The sequence below is a fragment of the Littorina saxatilis genome, linkage group LG5, assembly GCF_037325665.1.
Source record: "Littorina saxatilis isolate snail1 linkage group LG5, US_GU_Lsax_2.0, whole genome shotgun sequence".
Lineage (NCBI taxonomy): Eukaryota > Metazoa > Mollusca > Gastropoda > Littorinimorpha > Littorinidae > Littorina > Littorina saxatilis.
In genome coordinates this window covers 38,683,786-38,704,757 of record NC_090249.1, presented here as the reverse complement: position 1 = coordinate 38,704,757, position 20,972 = coordinate 38,683,786, and the positions used below count along the sequence as shown (strand labels likewise).

The following is a 20,972-nucleotide window of genomic DNA, read 5'->3' as shown; positions in this document are numbered from 1 at the left end:
TTGGCCCCATGAATGTAAGGTACACAAGGTCGCTCATCAGTACTATCGAAGGGTGTTTTTTTTTTGTTCAGTGTAGAGTTTAAATACCAGATCAACGAGGCCGAGAAGCGAAATATCAACACGGCGAAAGATGAAAACGTCACACCGGCCCTGCACAAGCTCATCACTCTCCTGGTTGATGCTCGGGCGAAGGTCGTGGAAGCAGACGACACACTTTACTTTGCATCAGTGCGCAACCGCAAGCGGAAGTTGAAGGTCATTTGAATCAAAACATGTCTGGTTTCAGGCAAGATGGACAGTCACAGAAAGTCAGTCTAATTTTGAGCCTTTGACGTCGCGATCTTGTGACAGTACGGTCACCATGGAGGATGACGATGGAGAAAATGATTCTTCTGCAGATACTGAAGCGGTATGATTGTTTCATGAGTTTGTTTTTGGTACATAACACTCAAGTTCGAATCATAGTACTTCGTATACCTGAAACAGTGAAAGTGAAATGAAGCATTTTAAAGCTACTAAAATTTAAAGACTTTGTCCAACAAAGAGCTTGATCCGTTTATGGATAAAAAAACCCACGTAGGCCGCAGGTTTTCATTTAAATGAGGCTTCATAAGTACACTTGCGCAATTCGTAGTTGGGAAAACTACCATTGGCATTGATATTAAGGCTTTGTAGTGAAAGTTGAAAAGAATAGGTTTATTTAGTCAAAGTCATGCGCATAGTACTAGTACTGTAGTGGTTTGTATGTGGTAAATGTGGTAAATCAGATCTTAAAATGATCAAAAGAAAAAGAGGGAGTATTGTAACTGTGAGTTGTGTGGAGAGCTCTACTTAAATTACATTAGAAAGGTTATGAACAGAACATCTGAAGAAGAAAAAACCCCACCACCAACGTGGTCTGAAAAGGAGTATGTTTTAAAAGGGAGGTTCCACTGTACACCATTTTTTGTTATGTTGCAGGCCTACGTGGATGCGGAAGAGGTGTTTGTGTTGATGAAGAAGAACACCAGAGTGTCCAGAAACATCAGAGCATGCTGGTTCTTCAGGCATCTCAAGAGTACCATCATTTACACACCTTTGCTGGAACTACACTTGAATGTAAGTACATTGGTACCTGTGATGAAAGGACACCCTTGGGACAAAGCAAAAGTATTACTATTACTATTACTATTAGTCTAGTCTGACTCTAAATCTAGGATTCACACATGTATGCATGCTTCGCAAAGTTTTGTTAAATAGTTAAGGTTATTTTTTAAAAATCTAAAATGAGATTCTTCATCATTTTAGAGGAATTCCTCCTTTTTAGGCCCTCCTTGTACTCACAACTTGGACAAATTTTCTTTATTGTGAAATAGTAAAAAGGACTACGGTCATGTGTGAATCATTACCTATCCTTTTCAAGCCAAGGATACACACAAAAAACAAAAACAAATTAACATTTTTCTTTTTTTAAAACGTATATCTTTTTCTTTCATTTTGGCTCCAAAAAAAAAAATTTGTAATACAGTACTGTGTTTTTCTCTGTCTTCGGTTGTTTACACATTCTTTTTTTTATCCGACGCGTTGTTTTGACCCCAGCCCGATCGAATGTCCGATAGCTTTGAGTTTGACACGGAGATGTCTTCAGAAACACCTTTCTTTTGCAGCCAGGACATTTTGACCGATATATTTTGAATCTGGTCCTCTGTGTCTGGGAACAACACTGATTATGCAGTGAAATCCCCTTTTTAAGACCTCAAATTTTTTTTTAGAAAATCAGGTCTTAAATTTAAAAAGAAAGGAGTCTTAAAAGTGGGGTAAATTTACAAAGGCTATGAACAGAAAGTCTAAGAAAAGAGTGTCTTCACACTTTCGCGACGGGACACTGATAAATCAGTAACCGCGCTGACACGCCCATGGACGGGACGCGCATTTTTCAGTAAGAGCCATACATATACAGGGTACACGACTCGTGATTGCTTCCCGGTTTTTGAAGCTTGCAGTAAATTGAGTTGTTTCCCTTGACACACTTTGCGTGCCCTTCCGCCATATGCAAAATTAGCCTGATTTGTGTGTTTTTTTCGAGAGAAAAAATGAATCGAAGGCGAGCCTTGTCACGGGAGGAGATTCTCCGGATGTTGGATCTTGAGGACCCTGTAGATCATGATTCCGACGTGTTGTTTTCGCCTCAAGAAAGCGATAATAGCAGTGATACTGAGGAAGAAACAGTCCTGTTGTTGCTAGTATGAGTCGGAAAACTACACGTGTTAGGGTGGTACTGCATGAATCTTCGAATGTGTAGTTGCAAGGGGGGGCGTGGTAGCACTGATAACAATGGATGGCTGGAGCCTCATAATCCTTTTGGAAATGTTCATAGGTGAACAGTTGGGACTTTGTTGTGAAAATGTGACTTATATTCAATATGGATTACCTAGACATCATTTGGTGAGTGTCACAGTTTTGTTTCATTTGAGTCAGGATGCTGTGAGTGAATGCGGGATTTGCTTGTTTTTTTCTTTGTACTGTCTCCTTATTTCTGTGTAGAATTTTAACAATATTTCAGCTAATTCATAGGTTTTACACCTTGTTTGGTTATAAAATTATTTATAATACTTTCTGTTAAAAAATAACTTTTAAAAAAGCAGTGGAAAAGAAAACACACACAAAAAAACGTTAAAAAACACAAATTATCCCCCTTTCACCCCCCCTTTGCTAAAACAAATCGCGTGACAAACTTATAAATAGCACGACTGAACTGGGCATCCATTTTTTAATTAGTACACAAAATTTGGTGGTGATTGGACTTAATTCAAGCTTGCTAGACAGATTTCTTTACAGTTACTGTTTTTTGGGAAGTTTCTTGGTGGCAAGCTTGGGCAGGCAGGACGTTAACGCCGTGGCAATGCTAGTCACAATAGTGTTAAAAGGGGGGTTCCACTGTAATGAGCGCTTCTTGGGTGATAACGCCAGACAACTCCTGTGATCTTGCCGCGAGGTGGCGCCAGTTACCAGCCGAAAGAAAGAAGGGGCAGAACCTAACCAGAACCAACCATTGTCTGTTTACCGTATAAAATGCACGACTTACACACGAACTGTTACCAAACCGATATGCTATTTGGGACCAATGCAAGTTTTTTTTCCTTTCTCGTGTGATCTTGCCGCGAGGTGGCGCCAGTTACCAGCTGAAAGAAAGAGGGGGCATAACCTCACCAGAACCGCCCATTGTGTTTTGCAGGCCCTGGCCCAAGACCTGACGCTGGCATCCCTGATCCCTGCGGACGGGGAGCCCATGTTTGATGCCAGTCAGACGTACAAGGTGGGAATCAACCCACACACCACCGTCACCTTCCTTGCTTCACGCTATCGCATCGCCTTCACCCTGGATCTCAGTCCTTCCGTTGTTGCTGTGGTGAGTGTCTGCTTTTTGACTCACCTGAGTAATCGGGGGCGGGAGTCTTTTATTGGGTAGGGGAGGGTGGGTAAGAAGGGAGGGAGTCTTCTATCTGGGGGGGGGGGGGGGGTCTTAAAGAAGAGGAATTCGTCTATTGGGTGGTCTTTAAATCTTAAAATGGGGGTTCCACTGTAATGGGACATGACAAATGCGAGTCGTATAAGCATTTGCTTTTCTTGTTAGGTAAAATGTGTGGGTGAATGAGAATGTTTGTGTGCGTGTATAGAATAATGTAGGAGTTGATTGAGAGATTAGTGGGGATGGGGCTGTAGGCATGTCTGTGAATGCTAAGGTCTTGAGATTTATTGTAAGCATCACTTAAGTCAGCAATAACCGTAGACGAAACTATAAAACATTATTACCAGGGAGTGTGGTTGGAGTGTGCAACAAAATATTACATCATCATTGAAACTGTGCTGATTTATTCACATGTTTTCATGGATACTTCAGTTAACTATGCGGATGTCATTTATTTGGTATACGATGGTAACTGCAATGGAAGGGAAGATGGCTAGTGAGATATATATATATACTTTTTAAGTCATGTGGACCTTGGTGGAAAACAGGAACTGAGTTATCATGTGCAATTAACTGTTCACAGAGAGAGAAGTTACCTCTTGAAGAACAGATCAGGGAAAACAACTGGACTTTTTGTTATGCAATAGTTCCCTGTGGTGTTTTGGTACTTTTACTAAGCAATACAGTAATAATAAACTCAAAATGTAATGGTGTTGGATTGGGTTGGAAAACACTACAGTGGACTAGTGCATGATAACCGTTCCAGTATCATACTTGTATTGAATAATAATTGCAAAACACTGAAAAAGGAAAAAAAAGGTTTGAACCTCATGTTCACTTTTTCTCTGTTCCAGGATGTTGCTAAAGGACAGCTGGTATCAGACGAAATTTTCCAGAACTTCTGCAAGTGCCTGAAAGGATTGGTGAAACCAGTAAGTTGTTTTTATGTAGGTGTGCATGCATGCAATCCATCCACAATACAGGAACCCCACAGTGACACATGGACACAGTGACCCCACAGTGACACATGGACACAGTGACCCCACAGTGACACATGGACACAGTGACCCACGCTGTTTGGTACCAGTAGGAAAGATACTGACTTAAATTGGCTGGTCATATATTTTAACTATAAACACCCAAAACAACAAAAGAAAAACACCTGGTTTTTTTCTTGATTTTTGTACAATGTACATTAGTACATAGCTTGTGAAAATGTGTCCCCAATATCGCATGATGATTACAATGTGCACACTGTGCGTTTCATTGATAAGTTTTTGGCATTTACTTTTCATTGTTCATGAAACATACACTGTTATTTTTCTGTCCATTATAAGTAAACCTTTCCATGGTAGTGTACCGTGTAATTGTGTTTCAAAATGTAACCAGTTTATACTCGGTGTGCATCTTCTTCTTCTTCTGCGTTCGTGGGCTGAAACTCCCACGTACACTCGTGTTTTTGCACGAGTGGAATTTTACGTGTATGAGCGTTTTTACCCCGCCATTTAGGCAGCCATACGCCGCTTTCGGTGTGCATGTGATCAATCTTTTCTCTTCCTGATATCATGTTGTTACCACAGTCCTGCTAATTGCAATCAGATGCTGTATTAGTTGTGGGGATTCTTTGATTTTGTAAAGAAGATGTATTTGAAAACATGCTTACAGTTTTGCTCATAAACTTTCTTTCAAAATGATTTTCAGTTTCACCTTCCTGGGAGTCGGCTGGTGTTTCGGCCCAAACTGTTCATCGCTGTCATAGCTCACACACCTGTTGTATGCTCAGCAGCAAATCAGGTCAGTGGGAGGAGCTTATTGTTCTGTTTGCCATTGGGCATACAGAAAGCTGTCTGTTCTGTCTTTCCGGTTTGTTGATTTAATGGAGAGGGGAAGTAACTTGTGCAGTTGATATTCTCAGACAGCAATCTTTATTAGCGGTAGCATTCCAGAACTATATGATTCGTTTTAAACTTAACTGAGTATACCTTCCATCAGATACTGAATCAAGGAATTAGTATGAGAGCTTTCAAACATTCGGTTTCCAGTTGGATTATGTTCGGTTACTGACACGTGCCTCAAATTACTGAGAAGCAACTGCCTGCATTCCTGAGAGCCATTCTTGGGGTAAACAGGTCTGGAATTAGATTCCAACGCTTCCTGAGATAATTAATTGCTTCATTGCGTCTGTCCAATATCAATACCAATGGGTTGATGTACTTGTGAATGTCTTGTTTTGTTAAAAATTGAAACGTTCCAGTACCTTACCATTCTTGTTTTTTTTAGAAAGAATTGTTGCGTCTTATAAATGAGTAAATGAATACCTGTGTCGCCTATGTTTGACCTCACAGTATGTGTGTCTCAGTCGGTAGCCGGGGTGGCTTCAAAACCAGTTGTCTCTATCGGCGTGGGTTCGATCCCCACGTTCAGCGAGGGATTTATTTCCCAGAGGCAACTTGACTCTCCTCGGTGTCCGAACACCCTCGTGTGCACGCACGCGCGCAGTAAAGAACCCCAGTTCACAGCGAAAGTCTCAGGGCTTGGAAGCATGAATACACGCATGCAAAAAAATGCAAAAAGGGGTAGCACCGTACTGTATGGCAGCTCGCTTTCCCCAGGGAGAAAGCAGCCCGAATTTCCATGAGGGTTACCTCACAGGACGATATGAATCTTATCCTTATCCTTATTTTTTTTCACAGGTGTTGATACAGGGAGTGAGTGTGTCTGAGGAGAATGTGGAGCAGATCCTGCAGTATGCGTACAAAGAACTGCTGGACCTGGAGCATCACCTCGCTGGCAGCTTCACAAAGATCGTGGAGCAGCTCAATGCCAGGGTGAATTCCTAGACTCTTTCGATAAGATTTACAACACAAGGCTGAACGCAAGCTGTTCGAAGAATTCCTTTTTTGAGTCACTTGAGAAAAAGTGACTCTATGTAATCGGTCAGTGTTAGTCTGTTCGGCCGGCCGTCCGGCCGGCCGTCCGTAGACACCACCTTAACGTTGGACTTTTCTCAGAAACTATCAAAGCGATCGGGCTCATATTTTGTTTAGTCGTGACCTCCAATGACCTCTACACTTTAACGATGGTTTCGTTGACCTTTGACCTTTTTCAAGGTCACAGGTCAGCGTCAAAGGAAAAATTAGACATTTTATATCTTTGACAAAGTTCATCGGATGTGATTGAAACTTTGTAGGATTATTCTTTACATCAAAGTATTTACATCTGTAGCCTTTTACGAACGTTATCAGAAAAACAAGGGAGATAACTAGCCTTTTCTGTTCGGCAACACACAACTTAACGTTGGGCTTTTCTCGGAAACTATAAAAGTGACCGGGCTCAAATTTTATGTGAACGTGACTCATTGTGTTGTGAATAGCAATTTCTTCCTGTCCATCTGATGCCTCATATAATATTCAGAACTGCGAAAGTGACTCGATCGAGCGTTTGCTCTTCTTGTTATACTGTAACTAGGGTTTTCTTTCCTGCAAGAGTCGCTGAAACGATAGCGTTTTTCGAACATTTTCAGGTCTACACCTCAAAGGATACACTTTTGTACCGTAACTTCTAACATTCTGTAAATATACGCAGGATTAGTACGCCAGCTGTGCTTACATCCAACTGTTCTTGATTGGAGATTTTTGCAGGAGTCATGGAAAAAAAACATTTGTTGAACGGTTAATCGCATGTGCACAGGCATACACTATACAGATTTTGTGTGTGCAAGTTTGATGAATAACCAGGTTAGATGTCTTATTGCAGTTTTACTTATATTTTATTATCTCAGGGCCTAAATCAAATGAAAAACAGACAAGCAACACCAGTCATGAGATATGCATTTTACCATCTTTCTCTTTGTCGTCTAACAAACACAGGTTGTTCTAGTTTCTACTCAGACACAACTTTAGCTATCAATTTGCATGGAAAAGCATGTATGATTTTTCCTGGTACCGTATGATTGATTTTTTGGATGGTGACAGAAACCAGAACCGTTCTTTCTGGAGGAGGAAGAAGAGGAGGAGGAGAATCGCGCCAACCTGGTGAAGATGACAGACGAGATTCTGCGATCACATGAACTGGCCTTAGTTGACATGCTGCGCTGCGGCATGCTGTGTCTGCAGATGCTGCCCGAAAACTCAAGCTCTGGTGGGTAAATTTTGGTCGAACTGAAATGTATAGGAGTAATTCGTGACAATTGGGGGTCGGTCATTTTCATAGCTTGACTTTTCACAGTTAAAACAAGTAGCATTCTGAAACAGGATAAAACAAGTCGCGTAAGGCGAAATTACTACATTTAGTCAAGCTGTGGAACTCACAGAATGAAACTGAACGCACTGCATTTTTTCACAATGACCGTAGTCCGTCGCTAGTGCAAAAGGCAGTGAAAGTTTGTTTGTTTGCTTAACGCCCAGCCGACCACGAAGGGCCATAGCAGTGAAAGTGACGAGCCTGTTTAGCGCGGTAGCGGTTGCGCTGTGCTGCATAGCACGCTTTACTGTACCTCTCTTCGTTTTGACTTTCTGAGCGTGTTTTTAATCCAAACATATATCTATATAATTTTGGAATCAGGAACCAACAAGGAATAAGATGAAATTGTTTTTAAAACGATTTCGGAAATTTGATTTTAATCATAAATTTTATATTTTTAATTTTCAGAGCTTGTTTTTAATCCGAATATAACATATTGATATGTTTTGGGAATCAGAACATGATGAAGAATAAAATAAAAGTAATTTTGGATCGTTTTATAAAAAAATTATGTCAGATTTTTAATGACCAAAGTCATTAATTAATTTTTAAGCCTCCATGCTGAAATGCAATACCGAAGTCCGGCCTTCTTCGAAGATTGCTTTGCCAAAATGTCAATCAATTTGATTGAAAAATGAAGGTGTGACAGTGCCGCCTCAACTTTTACAAAAAGCCGGATATGACGTCATAAGACATTTATCTAAAAAATGAAACAAATCTGCAGGGGATATCATACCCAGGAACTCTCATGTAAAATTTCATAAAGATCGGTCCAGTAGTTTACTCTGAATCGCTCTACACACACACACGCACAGACACACACACACACACAAACACACACACACACACACACACACACACACACACATACACCACGACCCTCGTCTCGATTCCCCCTCTATGTTAAAACATTTAGTCAAAACTTGACTAAATGTAAAAAGAGTAAAATTGTGAACATACAACAGGGACGCTGTCATAACAGTATATAAATCAATATGTGGTACTGCTTTTTCAAGACTTGTTTCAGTTTTTGCATTGTTTTAGACATTACTTCAGTGGGCACAAAACATTTTCTCTAATATGAATTCTGATTTTGGGCAGTGATTTTTTTTCTGTTATCAGTATTGAAGAAGTCAATTCACAGCTTAGATTATCCTTTTCTTCTCATTTTAGTGATCGTGGTGATTACTGATGGTGTTGTGGGTGTGCCGGAGGCCAACCTCATGGAATTACTGCTGACACAGCTACGCAACAGCACCATTAGCTGCTCCTTTCTCAAAGTCAGTTCGCCCATCAGCATTCAACGACAGCTCGGTCATGTGCCCAACTTTGAGCTCATGCAGTTCATCGCCACGGCAACCTTCGGTGGATACTTTTTGTCCTGTCCAGATGTGGTTAGTAGGATTGGTTTTTGGTTTTTGTTCAATCATCCACTGTCATAATACAAAAATAATGTTTTAGATTCAACAACAAGCTGTAAGCATATTAACAGGCATGGGAATTATTCGAGGATTTCCGAGAAAAGCTACACATTTCAGAGAAAAACAATTCCATCCACAAATTGCACAGATTTTCATCTAGATTTAAAAAACAATTACGGGCCCCCGTCAACCCCTAGTTTTCAGAGATTTTTCTTTAAATCAATTCCCATGCCTGATATAGTTGTGAGATGAAGATTTTTTTCTTTTTCTCTCTTTGCTGTGGTTCCAAAATGATTAGGCTATGTGAGTTCTGGTTGTAACGCATTGGAGTCATGTGATGGCTTTCTCGATTTAAATGGTGTTTCAGATAATTTATTGGAATTGAAAATCTTGAAATCATGTGGGGTCATTGGGGGCGTGAAGGGATAGTGCTGTCCTGCAAGGTAACTTGATGTACTCAGATCCTGAAAAGTGTAAGATAAGCGATAAATGTACCAATAAATACAGGTAAGTTGCTTTGGAGAGGGTGATTTTTGTACTGACTTAAGTTAAGAGTCTTGTTACTGAATCGTGTTATGCAGCCTGTCCATCTGCATTTCTAGGTTTGATTTTTTACTGACTTGAGTGGAGTCTTGTTACTGTGTCGTGTTATGCTTCCTGTACATATGTTCTGCAAGGTTTGATTTTTTACTGACTTCAGCAGAGTCTTGTTACTGAATCATGTTATCCTGCCTGTCCATTTGTTCTGTTTTTACTCCTGAGTCCTTACTTTGCTTCAGACACCACTCATGTGTGTGAATGTTTCAGGGTGAGGATGAGAGCTTTGCCCCCAACGTGTACCACCAGGCCATGTACTACTGGTCCTTCCAGAAAGGGCTGGAGGGATTCTGTTACGACGGCTCTCACAACGACCCAGATATCATCGGCTCTCCCAGCTGGGTGCACAGGTAAGGAATGTTCATCTTAAGTAGATCTTTTTTCAAGTCATTCATTCGTTTGTTTCTACCTGTAAAGTTAGATTACTTTGAGGCTTATCGAAGATATGTATTGATGCATATCCAGCATAATTTTTATACAAAAATGGTCGTACTTATGTCATGTCTTTGGAGAGATCTCCATAAAGAGCACAGTTTCATTGGATTGTGGTAGGGACCTCCCTGTTGGTTTACACACACTTTATTCAGAAAACGTAGGGTGACCTCCCTCTTCCCATCTGTACAACGCCCATCATTCCCACCCAGATCTTCATATCTAAAAATAAGAATGTTGCTGTCCCTCTCTAACGTTTCAATTGCGATTGTTGATTTAAAGGCTGTGTAATTGAATGCATGCTTCGAATTATAAAAATAAAATTGACATACCGACATACACTGGTACGGAATGCTGATACGTGTTCCAGACGCCTGTACTCTCACCCGCTGCATGGAGGCAGCTTTGGTCTGGACGTGATGAGGAAAAAACACCAGGAGCGAAACATTCAGGCTGGGCTGAGTCACGTGCTGTCTGTACGTCTCAGGGAAGGCTACACCATCAAAGCTGTGCACTTTCACAAAGGTAGGAATTGGCCTGACAGTCTTTTTCTTCTTCTCGTTCGCTCTATTTAGACGACCACTCCTGTGGCATGCACGAATGCCGCCGTCTTTTTTAAGGCCGCACGGTCGCCAAACAGGGGGGGTCTTATCCGGCCAAGCTGTGCTTCTTTTTTCCTCCTGCAGCAGGGCCTGACAGTCTTAAGGAGCAATGACAAAATCTTGCTGAGGCTTGTTGAACCTTTCCTAGTACCGGTAATGTATGGGCGGGTGGCTTTGATTAACTGATGAAAGTGGATTCTACTTATTTTTAGTGATTGCAGGTGGGTCAATGTACATGTGCATTTTTAGAGCGTACTTTAATTGTGAATTGAGGAAAAGACAGTGGTTGTTGTTTCTTATATAAAGTACTGGGATCTGAATAGTCATGAGGATTCTGAGAGAAAGGGTTTACTGGCCAGTATTTTCTCTTAGGGTGTGCTCTTTTTTCAGAATTTCTGAATAATTGTGACATTCTGTTGCACGTGAACACATTGTCAGCTTGAAATTTGTGATACTTGTCATACAGGTGGCAGTGAAATTGAAGTGAACTTGGTGTTGCCGTGGAGAGACAATGGGAAAATTGAATACAACGCTACTGCTCCTTGGCCCCTGGAGAAAAACAAGTGAGCCCTTGCAATGGTTGTTTCTAACAATAAACGATTATGGGAAATAACTCTGTCGGGTTTGTATGGGTTGTGGAAGAGTGGCTTTTTCTTGCAAAACCTCAGCTAAACATTGGAGGGGCCAATCACTATCGAGCAGTGTGTCCAAAACACATGGACAGGAGTACGTGTTTTTAACTCTCCTCTCGCTTGTGATCAGCCCCTCCAATGTTTGGCAGAGGTTTTGCAAGAAAAGGTCACTCTCCCACAAGACAATTATACAAACCGGACGGAGTTATTTTCGGAATTCGTCTGCTGTGCTACAGTGCTACAGTGCTACAGTGCTACAGCCCTCTTTTAAGACCTAAAATAATCTGAGAAAAAATCAGGTCTTAAAAAAAATAAGTCTTAAAATGTGGGTACATTTACAAAGGTTAGTGGCAGGATACCTGAAAAAGCAAGGTCTTAAAAGAAAGGAAGTGTTAAATTTGTGGTGTCTTCAAACGGTGTTCTACTGTTTTGAATTTTTGTTTAGACTTCAATTTAAATGAAATATTGACTGGCGCTGACAGTTTAACTAATTCTGTAATGTAAGATTAAGAGCTCTTTCTGAGTGACATTTAGAAACAGGAAGGCATGACATTCATAGGTTTTAGGACCCTGTTAGAGTTCCTTCTGTGTTCTATGCACACACAGGACGTCATGAAATTTAAGGACCTAAGAGCCAACAAATCTCCAACACAACAGCTTTACCCAGGTGTGCACAGGCACCTCGAGTATTGCAGCAAAATTAAATTCCTTTTGTTAATAGGGATTATCCCTTTCATAATAAGCAGAGTAGTAACACTGTTTGAAACCTGATTGCTATCATGAATTTGTTCAGTTTGTGTAAATCTAAGCCTTTTTTGGACGGTGTAAAGTGAGTTACTGGGCATTGGTGGTTGATTAAAATGAATGCTGACTTTTTACTAACATCTGTCACAGGACCAGCAGAGTGGAGATTTTTGTGGAGGGGAGCTATGATTTTCTTCATGAGCTCATGTGCCGCTCTGGTAACCGCAAGCTTGTTGCCAGTCCTTTCCGCTCTGCTCACATCAAGAAGTTCTGGCAAGTCCTGACTCAGTGAGTAATCTCGTTTTCATTTTTAAGATGTGAAAATGTAACATATTTCTTGATTGTAGTATACAGACAGGCAGACTTACAGACAGACTGCCTCACTCACTGACTCACACAAAAATACACACAAAGACACACAAAGACACACACACACACACACACACACACTCATGCATGCATGCATGCATGCATACACACATTTGAAGGCTTGCACACATTCACACATCCTTGGCAGTTTGTGTCAGGTTGATGACTGTTGCTGATTTTTTCCTGAAGGAAAGCTACAGAAAAAATATACACACCAACATAGACAAGTTTTAATTTTTTGTTTTAAAAAAATTTCTGTTCAACATTCAAAAGAATCTTAAACAAATGAGGTAGAGGGCTGTTTAGAGATGTGATAAACCAAGGGCAGTAAGCGCTCTTAATGCATACAACATGTGTAATACTAATAGAGTAAGTGAGAGTTATTCGGAACCAGTCTCCTGGCACCTGAGAGAATAATCAATCAATCAATATGAGGCTTATATCGCGCGTATTCCGTGGGTACAGTTCTAAGCGCAGGGATTTATTTTTTTATTTTTTTATTTTTATTTTATGCAATTTATATCGCGCACATATTCAAGGCGCAGGGATTTATTTATGCCGTGTGAGATGGAATTTTTGTTACACAATATATCACGCATTCACATCGGCCAGCAGATCGCAGCCATTTCGGCGCATATCCTACTTTTCACGGCCTATTATTCCACACAGGTATTTTGGTGGACATTTTTATCTATGCCTATACAATTTTGCCAGGAAAGACCCTTTTGTCAATCGTGGGATCTTTTTAACGTGCACACCCCAATGTAGTGTACACAAAGGGACCTCGGTTTTTCGTCTCATCCGAAAGACTAGCACTTGAACCCACCACCTAGGTTAGGAAAGGGGGGAGAAAATTGCTAACGCCCTGACCCAGGGTCGAACTCGCAACCTCTCACTTCCAAGCGCAATTGCGTTACCACTCGGCCACCCAGTCCACTAACAAGCATTGACCTTTTCAACATTCAAATTTTGTGCGCTATGTTTCAGCATTTCCTCCACAGACAAGCTGTTGGTGCACCTTCAGTCGTTCGACACCAACCCAGTGAACTATGAGGTTCCTGAGTACATCCGCAGCGGCATTCCTCTCTTTGTGCTGGACCCTGTCAACCCTGTCACCAACTCTCAGCTCAGCAACAAGTAAGTCTGTCACTTCAGGCTTAAGATGCAGTTTAATATAATATTATTACTAGAGGTATCACATGCTCAAATAAAAATCTCACACATCTTTTGAAGTAATATGTTCTGTGGCTGCACCGACTCTGCCACACTTGTCAACTCTCATCTCAGGGACAAATAAGCATTTCATAGATGTCAAATATCCGAACCAAAATACGCTACTGTCAGCGGCTGCTAATATGGTGTACACAGGCTAAGAGGCACATTCATAAGGAATTTCTTGAAAATATTGGACTATTATATATAATTAGTGTACTGAGTCTTCTCTAGCGACTGAGCTGGAACTTGTCAGCAGCTCTCAGCCAACCAAGAAGAAACAGTAGTCCAAGCTTTTACTCCACATTTTCTTGTATATCTCCACAAAGAGTCAGAGTCAGAGCTGGTAGGCTTTGTGTGTTCTGAGCTTCAGTCGTTGTGCTGGGAATTTCCTGAAAATTCAGACTTTTGAACTTTTTCAGTTTGCTGAGTCTTCTCTCGCTACTGAGCTCAAACGGGTAACCTGGACTGAGGTGCACAAAACCAAACTGAGTCCCACTAATTTGGGTGGGAAGCAGCTGCAGGATCTAATAGTTTTTTTGTTGTTTGTTTTTGTTCGTTCATGCGCTGAAACTCCCACGGCTTTTACGTGTATGACCGTTTTTACCCCGCCATTTAGGCAGCCATACGCCGTTTTCGGAGGAAGCATGCTGGGTATTTTCGTGTTTCTATATAACCCACCGAACTCTGACATGGATTACAGGATCTTTTTCGTGCGCACTTGGTCTTGTGCCTGCGTGTACACACGGGGGTGTTCGGACACCGAGGAGAGTCTGCACACAAAGTTGACTCTGAGAAATAAATCTCTCGCCGAACGTGGGGACGAACTCACGCTGACAGCGGCCAACTGGATACAAATCCAGCGCGCTACCGACTGAGCTACATCCCCGCCCATCTAATAGGTTGAAATAACAACAAATCTCAATTTCAACCAATCCAACCCCGCGGCTGCGTACCACCTTATGGGTGACACAAAGCTTTGCTGCACTTCAGCCCAGCTCTCAGCAAGATGAAATGTATTCCAAATTCTAATCCAACATTTCTTATTTCTTAAATCCTCGCAGAGAATCAGAACTGGCAGGCTTCGTGTCGTTCTGGGAGCCGGTGATCATGCTGGACACCAACATCTGGCAGAAATGGATGCACTCTCACCGCCTGGGGCTGGTTCTGGAGCAGGACCTCCCCCTCCCCCGCTACCTCCACGTCCCCAACTCCAGCGGCCGTTTCAACATCCTGCAGTGTCGCCAGGCCCTGGCATCGCTCACTCAGCTCCTCAAGCACTGGTGTACCTTCGTGCTGGCCGAGAATCACTCCTACATCAAGTTTATGGAAAGGTGCGGATTTTTACAAATACATTTTAGTAATAAAAATACCAAAAAAATACTGTACGCACGTGTTAACAAAGATGATACAAATCACAATGTTATTATATTATATTGTAATATGTATCGTCTTCGTTTACACGTGAGTACAGTATTTGTTGGACTTTTTATTTTTCACTCCTACACGCAGTCACCATTGTTCTGCTTGAATGAGCGCTTCTGGGGTGATAATGGAGACAACTCTTGTGATCTTGCCGCGAGGTGGCGCCAGTTACCAGCCGAAAGAAAGAAGGGGCATAACCTCACCAGAAACGACCATTGTCTGTTTACCGTATAAAATGCACGACTTACACACGAACTGTTACCAAACCGATATGCTATTTGGGACCAATGCAAGTTTTTTTCTTTCTCGTGTGATCTTGCCGCGAGGTGGCACCAGTTACCAGCCGAAAGAAAGAGGGGGCATAACCTCACCAGAACCGCCCATTTTAGTGTTTCAGAGACAAAAATGATTTTGAGGATGAAAGTGTCTTGTTCATTTCAATGCTTGTCAGGTAAGGTAAGGTAGTATCATATAGTCCTGTGAGGTTGCCCTCGTGGACATTTGGGTTGCTGCCTCCCTGGGGCAAGTGAACTGCTTTTCCCATTTTTTTGTCTCTCTCATGTGCAAGGAGATAGGTTTCACATAGCTCTGACTTGACACTTACTCTTGTTGCACATGTTGCTTACATTTATTGTGCTTACGTCCCTTTGTTTTTGTTTTGTTTTTTATTCATTTTTTTTAGGCTGTAGTATGTTCCTTTCAGCTCCTGATACACTTACAGTTGTATTGAAGTTCATTTTTGTATGTGTCAATGCTTTCTGTTAAACACACCTTTGGCAATCACAGTTAAAGTTTGTTGCTTCCATTATTGTTGTTTCCTTTTGAAACTATGGCAATATCGATCAACTATATCAGTAAAGTCAAAGGGACATGTCTCGTCTTACTTAGGGCTCTTTCACTGAGGAACATTATTTGTTCTGTTTTGGTGCTTGATTTTCAGTTTAGGAAGGGTAGAGCATAATCTTGGGCTTTGTTGCTTGTTCTTCCAGCTGCGAGGGTCTTGGATTAGCTGTCAATATCAGTTGTGATCTCATGAAAGCTTCACACACTGCAACGCTTTGTTAGGCTTCCGCATCTGTGTCTTCAGTCAACCATGCAGTTTAACTAACCTATGTTGTATTTTTAGAAAATACAGCGGCATTCTTTAGTAGCTCCATGCTTGTGGCCCACATGATTCTAGTCAGCCCTCAGGCCCAGTTTATCTGTATTCAGTACCATTTACTTTGACATTTCAGAGGAGTGAAGAACTATTTTTTTGCTGGCTCTTTTTCTCCCCTCTTGATGACCATCTTTGTGTTTTATTCCAGAGGAGCAGACAAGCCACCAGCCTTTTTCTGCCTGCTTCGCGTCACGTCCAAACCTCCCTACGTCATCCTGCGACTGGCGTTTCTTGGAGGCACACCGAGCAACAGACGACGTGAAGAAATCCGGCAGCTGAAACTGCAGCTGTCAGAACTGAAGTTTCCTAAGCGCTACACGCAGAAGTCAGAAAAGAAGTCGACTCTGAAGGTTGCCGCGGACAACGGGAAGGAGAAGGAGCGCAAAGCTCCGCTGCTGAGGGAATGGTCGGAGATCAACTGCTGCACTGTGCTGCGAAAACCTGTGGAGAAAATTCTGATCAGGTAGTTAATGCAGAGTTGGTGTGTGTTCCTCAGGGCTGAGGTGCACAAAGCAAAATGGGGTGCCATTCGCGGGGTCTGATTGGTTGAAATTGAGATTAGTTGTGATTTCAACCAACCAAACCCCGTGGCTTGCTCCCACCCAGTTGGATGGCACCCGGTTTTGCTTCATGCACCTCAGTGTCAGCATAATGTGTTTATTTACAATTGTGCATGAGCTTCCTGAGCTTGAAGTCTCTTTTTCACCTGCCAAGTAAAGTAGAAGTACATTATTCCAAATGAATCTACCAATGCAGAAATTATTAGATATTTGAAGGCTATATCCTTATGCCCAAAACAGCTATTTTTAGCTCACGCAGAGGTGCATGAATCAATAGCAGCTGCCGAAACGCAGCCTTTCAGTATTATGAAAGAATGTTTTATCTGACTGAGAACCGCACTCCCAAGGCTTTTCCTGTTTTTTGTAAAAGATCAACACAAAAATGTTTCGTTATGTAATTGAACTATAATATTCCCTCGAAAACGGCGTAAGGCTGCCTAAATGCGGAATAAAAACGGTCATAAACATAAAAACCCGCTCGTGCAAATAACATGAGTGTAGTGGGAGTTTCAGCCCATGAACGCAGAAGAAGAAGAAGAACTATAATATTACACCTGATATTTCAGATATGAACAGAAGCCAGAAGACCTCTTTGTAGTGGAGGACAGACCCCGCCCATCACTGGACGACGGGTCGGGAAGCAGTGTGTCTCAGGGTAGATCAGCGGTCAAGCAGCCGGTCAACAGCAAGTTCAACACCCTCTCGCACTACCTCATCCATCGTCGCTGGGTGTGGTCTGTGCAGCTGGTGTCCTCTGTTCCTCTTTCGCTGCACACAGTGGGCAAAATGCTGCAAACCCTGACCAAGTTAGTGAGATTTTTATTCGTTGCTTTTGGAGAAAGGACGGGCGCAGTGGCGTGGTGGTAAGACGTCGGCCTCCTAATCGGGAGGTCGTGAGTTCGAATCCCGGTCGCTGCCGCCTGGTGGGTTAAGAGTGGAGATTTTTCCGATCTCCCAGGTCAACTTATGTGCAGACCTGCTAGTGACTTAACCCCCTTTGTGTGTACACGCAAGCACAAGACCAAGCGCGCACGGAAAAGATCCTGTAATCCATGTCAGAGTTCGATGGGTTATAGAAACACGAAAATACCCAGCATGCTTCCTCCAAAAGCTGCGTATGGCTGCCTAAATGGCGGGGTAAAAATGGTCATACACGTAAAATTCCACTCGTGTTAAAACACGAGTGTACATGGGAGTTTCAGCCCACGAAAGCAGAAGAAGAAGGAGGAGAAAGTGAAGATGGTTGGTGATAAGGGGAAATGTGTTAATATGTCACTGGATATGTGTGTGTAAGTAGCGTTTTATTTTTAAGTGCAGAGATTATATAGAGTCAAAATATCGGATATGCATGTATTTATCAAAAAAAATTGTGAAAAAAAAGGGAACTGACATTTGTTAAATTCGTGTCCATGCAAGCCTTTTATTTCTGTGAGAAGTAATTTGTTGATTATTTGTATCTGTGGTCTTGATTTACAAGTCGACTGGAAAAGGATTGTTTTAATTTGTTATGATTTTCCACATCACTAGCCACAGCTTTGCTAAATATATATATTTTTTCTCTCACTAAGTCATAATATAATTTAGTTCCACATAAGTTCTGCTTCTTGTGACCGTAATTTGATCTTCTATGCTTCAGGATTCGACTGCAGGAGGGTTTTCACTTTGCATCAACCAATTCAGGCATCAGCAACATGGTGCTGGAAGTTGACATGATGGTAAGTACTGCACATTTTTTACAGCAAGCACAACATTAGAGTGAAAAAAGCCATGTTGAGTGTGATACATGGAGCATGGTCTGTTCATACCAGATACACATTTTAATTTTGACTTGCATTTAAGTTTGTGTGAAGTGCTGATTTGTAAAAAAAAAAAACCTCACCAGAATTGTATGCGTTTTGGGGCAGAAATTTGAATTTATTTGTGTCTTGGGGAAACACTAAATAGCAGATACATTGTATATCTTCTTCTTTTTTTTCTGCTGCTGTGTTTTCGGATTAACGTTTGCAGTTTACTGATAAAATTGTGTTTTAATACAAATGTGTTTTTTCCCCCAGGACAACCGCTTCACAGCAGCCTCAAGCTCCCAGAAGGAGGAGTTTGATGATGAGCACCAGACTTGTGTCGTACAGTACATTGTGTTCCCTCCACACACCAAGACTTCCAGAGACAGGTATTAGGTTCATGATTTCTGTTCTGGGCTCTTTGTCTTCTGTGTGGGTGATCTGGGAAACTTCTGTAGTTGGTAAAATGTGAAAAATAAAGAGGCTCTTACTTTTTACTTATTGAAAAATTAAATTTAATGAGTGACATGAAAATGCACAAGAAGTGCTTATTTTCTAAACAAATCATAGATCTTTTTCAGTTTGAATGATGTGTAAGTTTTCATGGAATTAGCTACTGAATGGTAACTTTTATTTCATTCGAATGCATTGCATTTGTCTGTTCAACCATTTGTTCATCCATACAGAATATAGAATATTTTATTGCCCAGGGTTGGGAATGTTTTTCTTAATGTTGCAGTTTGTTTGTTCGTTCATGGGCTGAAACTCCCACGGCTTTTACGTGTATGACCGTTTTTACCCTGCCATTTAGGCAGCCATACGCCGCTTTCGGAGGAAGCATGCTGGGTATTTTCGTGTTTCTATAACCCACCGAACTCTGACATGGATTACAGGATCTTTTTCGTGCGCACTTGGTCTTGTGCTTGCGTGTACACACGGGGGTGTTCGGACACCGAGGAGAGTCTGCACACAAAGTTGACTCTGAGAAATAAATCTCTCGCCGAACGTGGGGATGAACTCACGCTGACAGCGGCCAACTGGATACAAATCCAGCGCGCTATCGACTGAGCTACATCCCCGCCCTTAATGTTGCAGTTAAAATGATATCAACTCAAACATTGAATACTAATTGAAACAATGAGCACAACCAACCAATCTATCCCTTTCTCCCTCACACACACACACACACGCGCACACACACACACACACACACACACACACACACACTCACACACACACACACACACACACACACACACACACACACACTGTTCATTCACCCACTCACCCACCCATTCGTCCATACATCCATCTTTGTCAACATGATTGTCTCCTGTCAAACAGTGTGTCAGAGGAAGACATGGATGAGATGGAGACGACGGAGGCGGACGGAGAGGTGCAGATCGTCACGGAATGCTGGGTAGAGCCGCAGTTTGGCTTCTGCATCAACAACACGCCTGAACGCCTCCATTTTGAAGGACTCACCAATGTGGCACTCTCCAACGCAGTGAGTACATTTCAGTATCATAATGTGTGTTGTGTACTGTGGTGTTTGTGGTTGGTTATGGTACAGTCGAACCTGTCAATAATGGCGTACCACACAAGAGACTGACCAAAAGTAGTGGTAATAGACTGGTGGTCGATATATGGAAAGGTGAATTATATTGAACAAAAACCACCTAACTTTGTTGGGATCCTTAGAGATGGTTGTTATGGGCAGGTGGTAGCGGTATCAAGATGTGGTCGCCAGGGCAGGTTTGACTGTACTTATATGTTGGGTGTATTTCCTTTTTGAAAATGTGTGTCCTGTATTGTGGTGTTTGTGTTGGGCTGTGGTTGAATAACTCACCAGTGTAGTGTGTCCTGTATTGTGGTGTTTGTGTTGGGCTGTGGTTGAATAACTCACCAGTGTAGTGTGTCCTGTATTGTGGTGTTTGTGTTGGGCTGTGGTTGAATAACTCACCAGTGTAGTGTGTCCTGTATTGTGGTGTTTGTGTTGGGCTGTGGTTGAATAACTCACCAGTGTAGACCGGCCAAAATGGTGAGTACATCGGATCCAAAGGTGTATTTTCAATATCTCCTATACTCTTCTGATTTTTTTTTGGACTGCTGTTTAAAAGAAAACAAAACAAGCAAGCAAGTGTACTAAACGAGTGAAGGGAACTGTGTAAACCAAAACATGTTACATTTTCTTTGACATGCACTACATAGATCACAACTCAATTCAAACCCAAACAAACCACAATACCCAAAACCAGATCAGACCCAAATAAAAACATATTTTTGTTCTCAAAAACAAAAACAAACAAAAATGTTTTTGAGAGTAAACCAAACCAAATTAAAACAAG

At 41.7% G+C, this 20,972-nt stretch overlaps 1 protein-coding gene across 1 annotated transcript in view; it reads left to right on the top strand.

Annotated features, from left to right (window-relative positions):
* Positions 1–282: 282 nt before the first annotated feature.
* Positions 283–20,972, top strand: part of LOC138967062 (KICSTOR complex protein SZT2-like) — a 122,884-nt gene continuing 102,194 nt past the window's right edge. Inside the window, exons 1-19 of the mRNA XM_070339520.1 lie at positions 283–409; positions 961–1,098; positions 3,215–3,388; positions 4,303–4,380; positions 5,150–5,242; positions 6,142–6,276; positions 7,423–7,588; positions 8,864–9,084; positions 9,919–10,058; positions 10,511–10,665; positions 11,209–11,305; positions 12,269–12,406; positions 13,475–13,624; positions 14,764–15,033; positions 16,432–16,746; positions 17,410–17,649; positions 18,480–18,558; positions 18,898–19,013; positions 19,969–20,131. Of these exons, the coding sequence (XP_070195621.1) occupies positions 362–409; positions 961–1,098; positions 3,215–3,388; positions 4,303–4,380; positions 5,150–5,242; positions 6,142–6,276; positions 7,423–7,588; positions 8,864–9,084; positions 9,919–10,058; positions 10,511–10,665; positions 11,209–11,305; positions 12,269–12,406; positions 13,475–13,624; positions 14,764–15,033; positions 16,432–16,746; positions 17,410–17,649; positions 18,480–18,558; positions 18,898–19,013; positions 19,969–20,131 (2,916 nt within the window). The 5' untranslated portion in view covers positions 283–361. The remainder of the gene's footprint in view (positions 410–960; positions 1,099–3,214; positions 3,389–4,302; positions 4,381–5,149; positions 5,243–6,141; positions 6,277–7,422; positions 7,589–8,863; positions 9,085–9,918; positions 10,059–10,510; positions 10,666–11,208; positions 11,306–12,268; positions 12,407–13,474; positions 13,625–14,763; positions 15,034–16,431; positions 16,747–17,409; positions 17,650–18,479; positions 18,559–18,897; positions 19,014–19,968; positions 20,132–20,972) is intronic.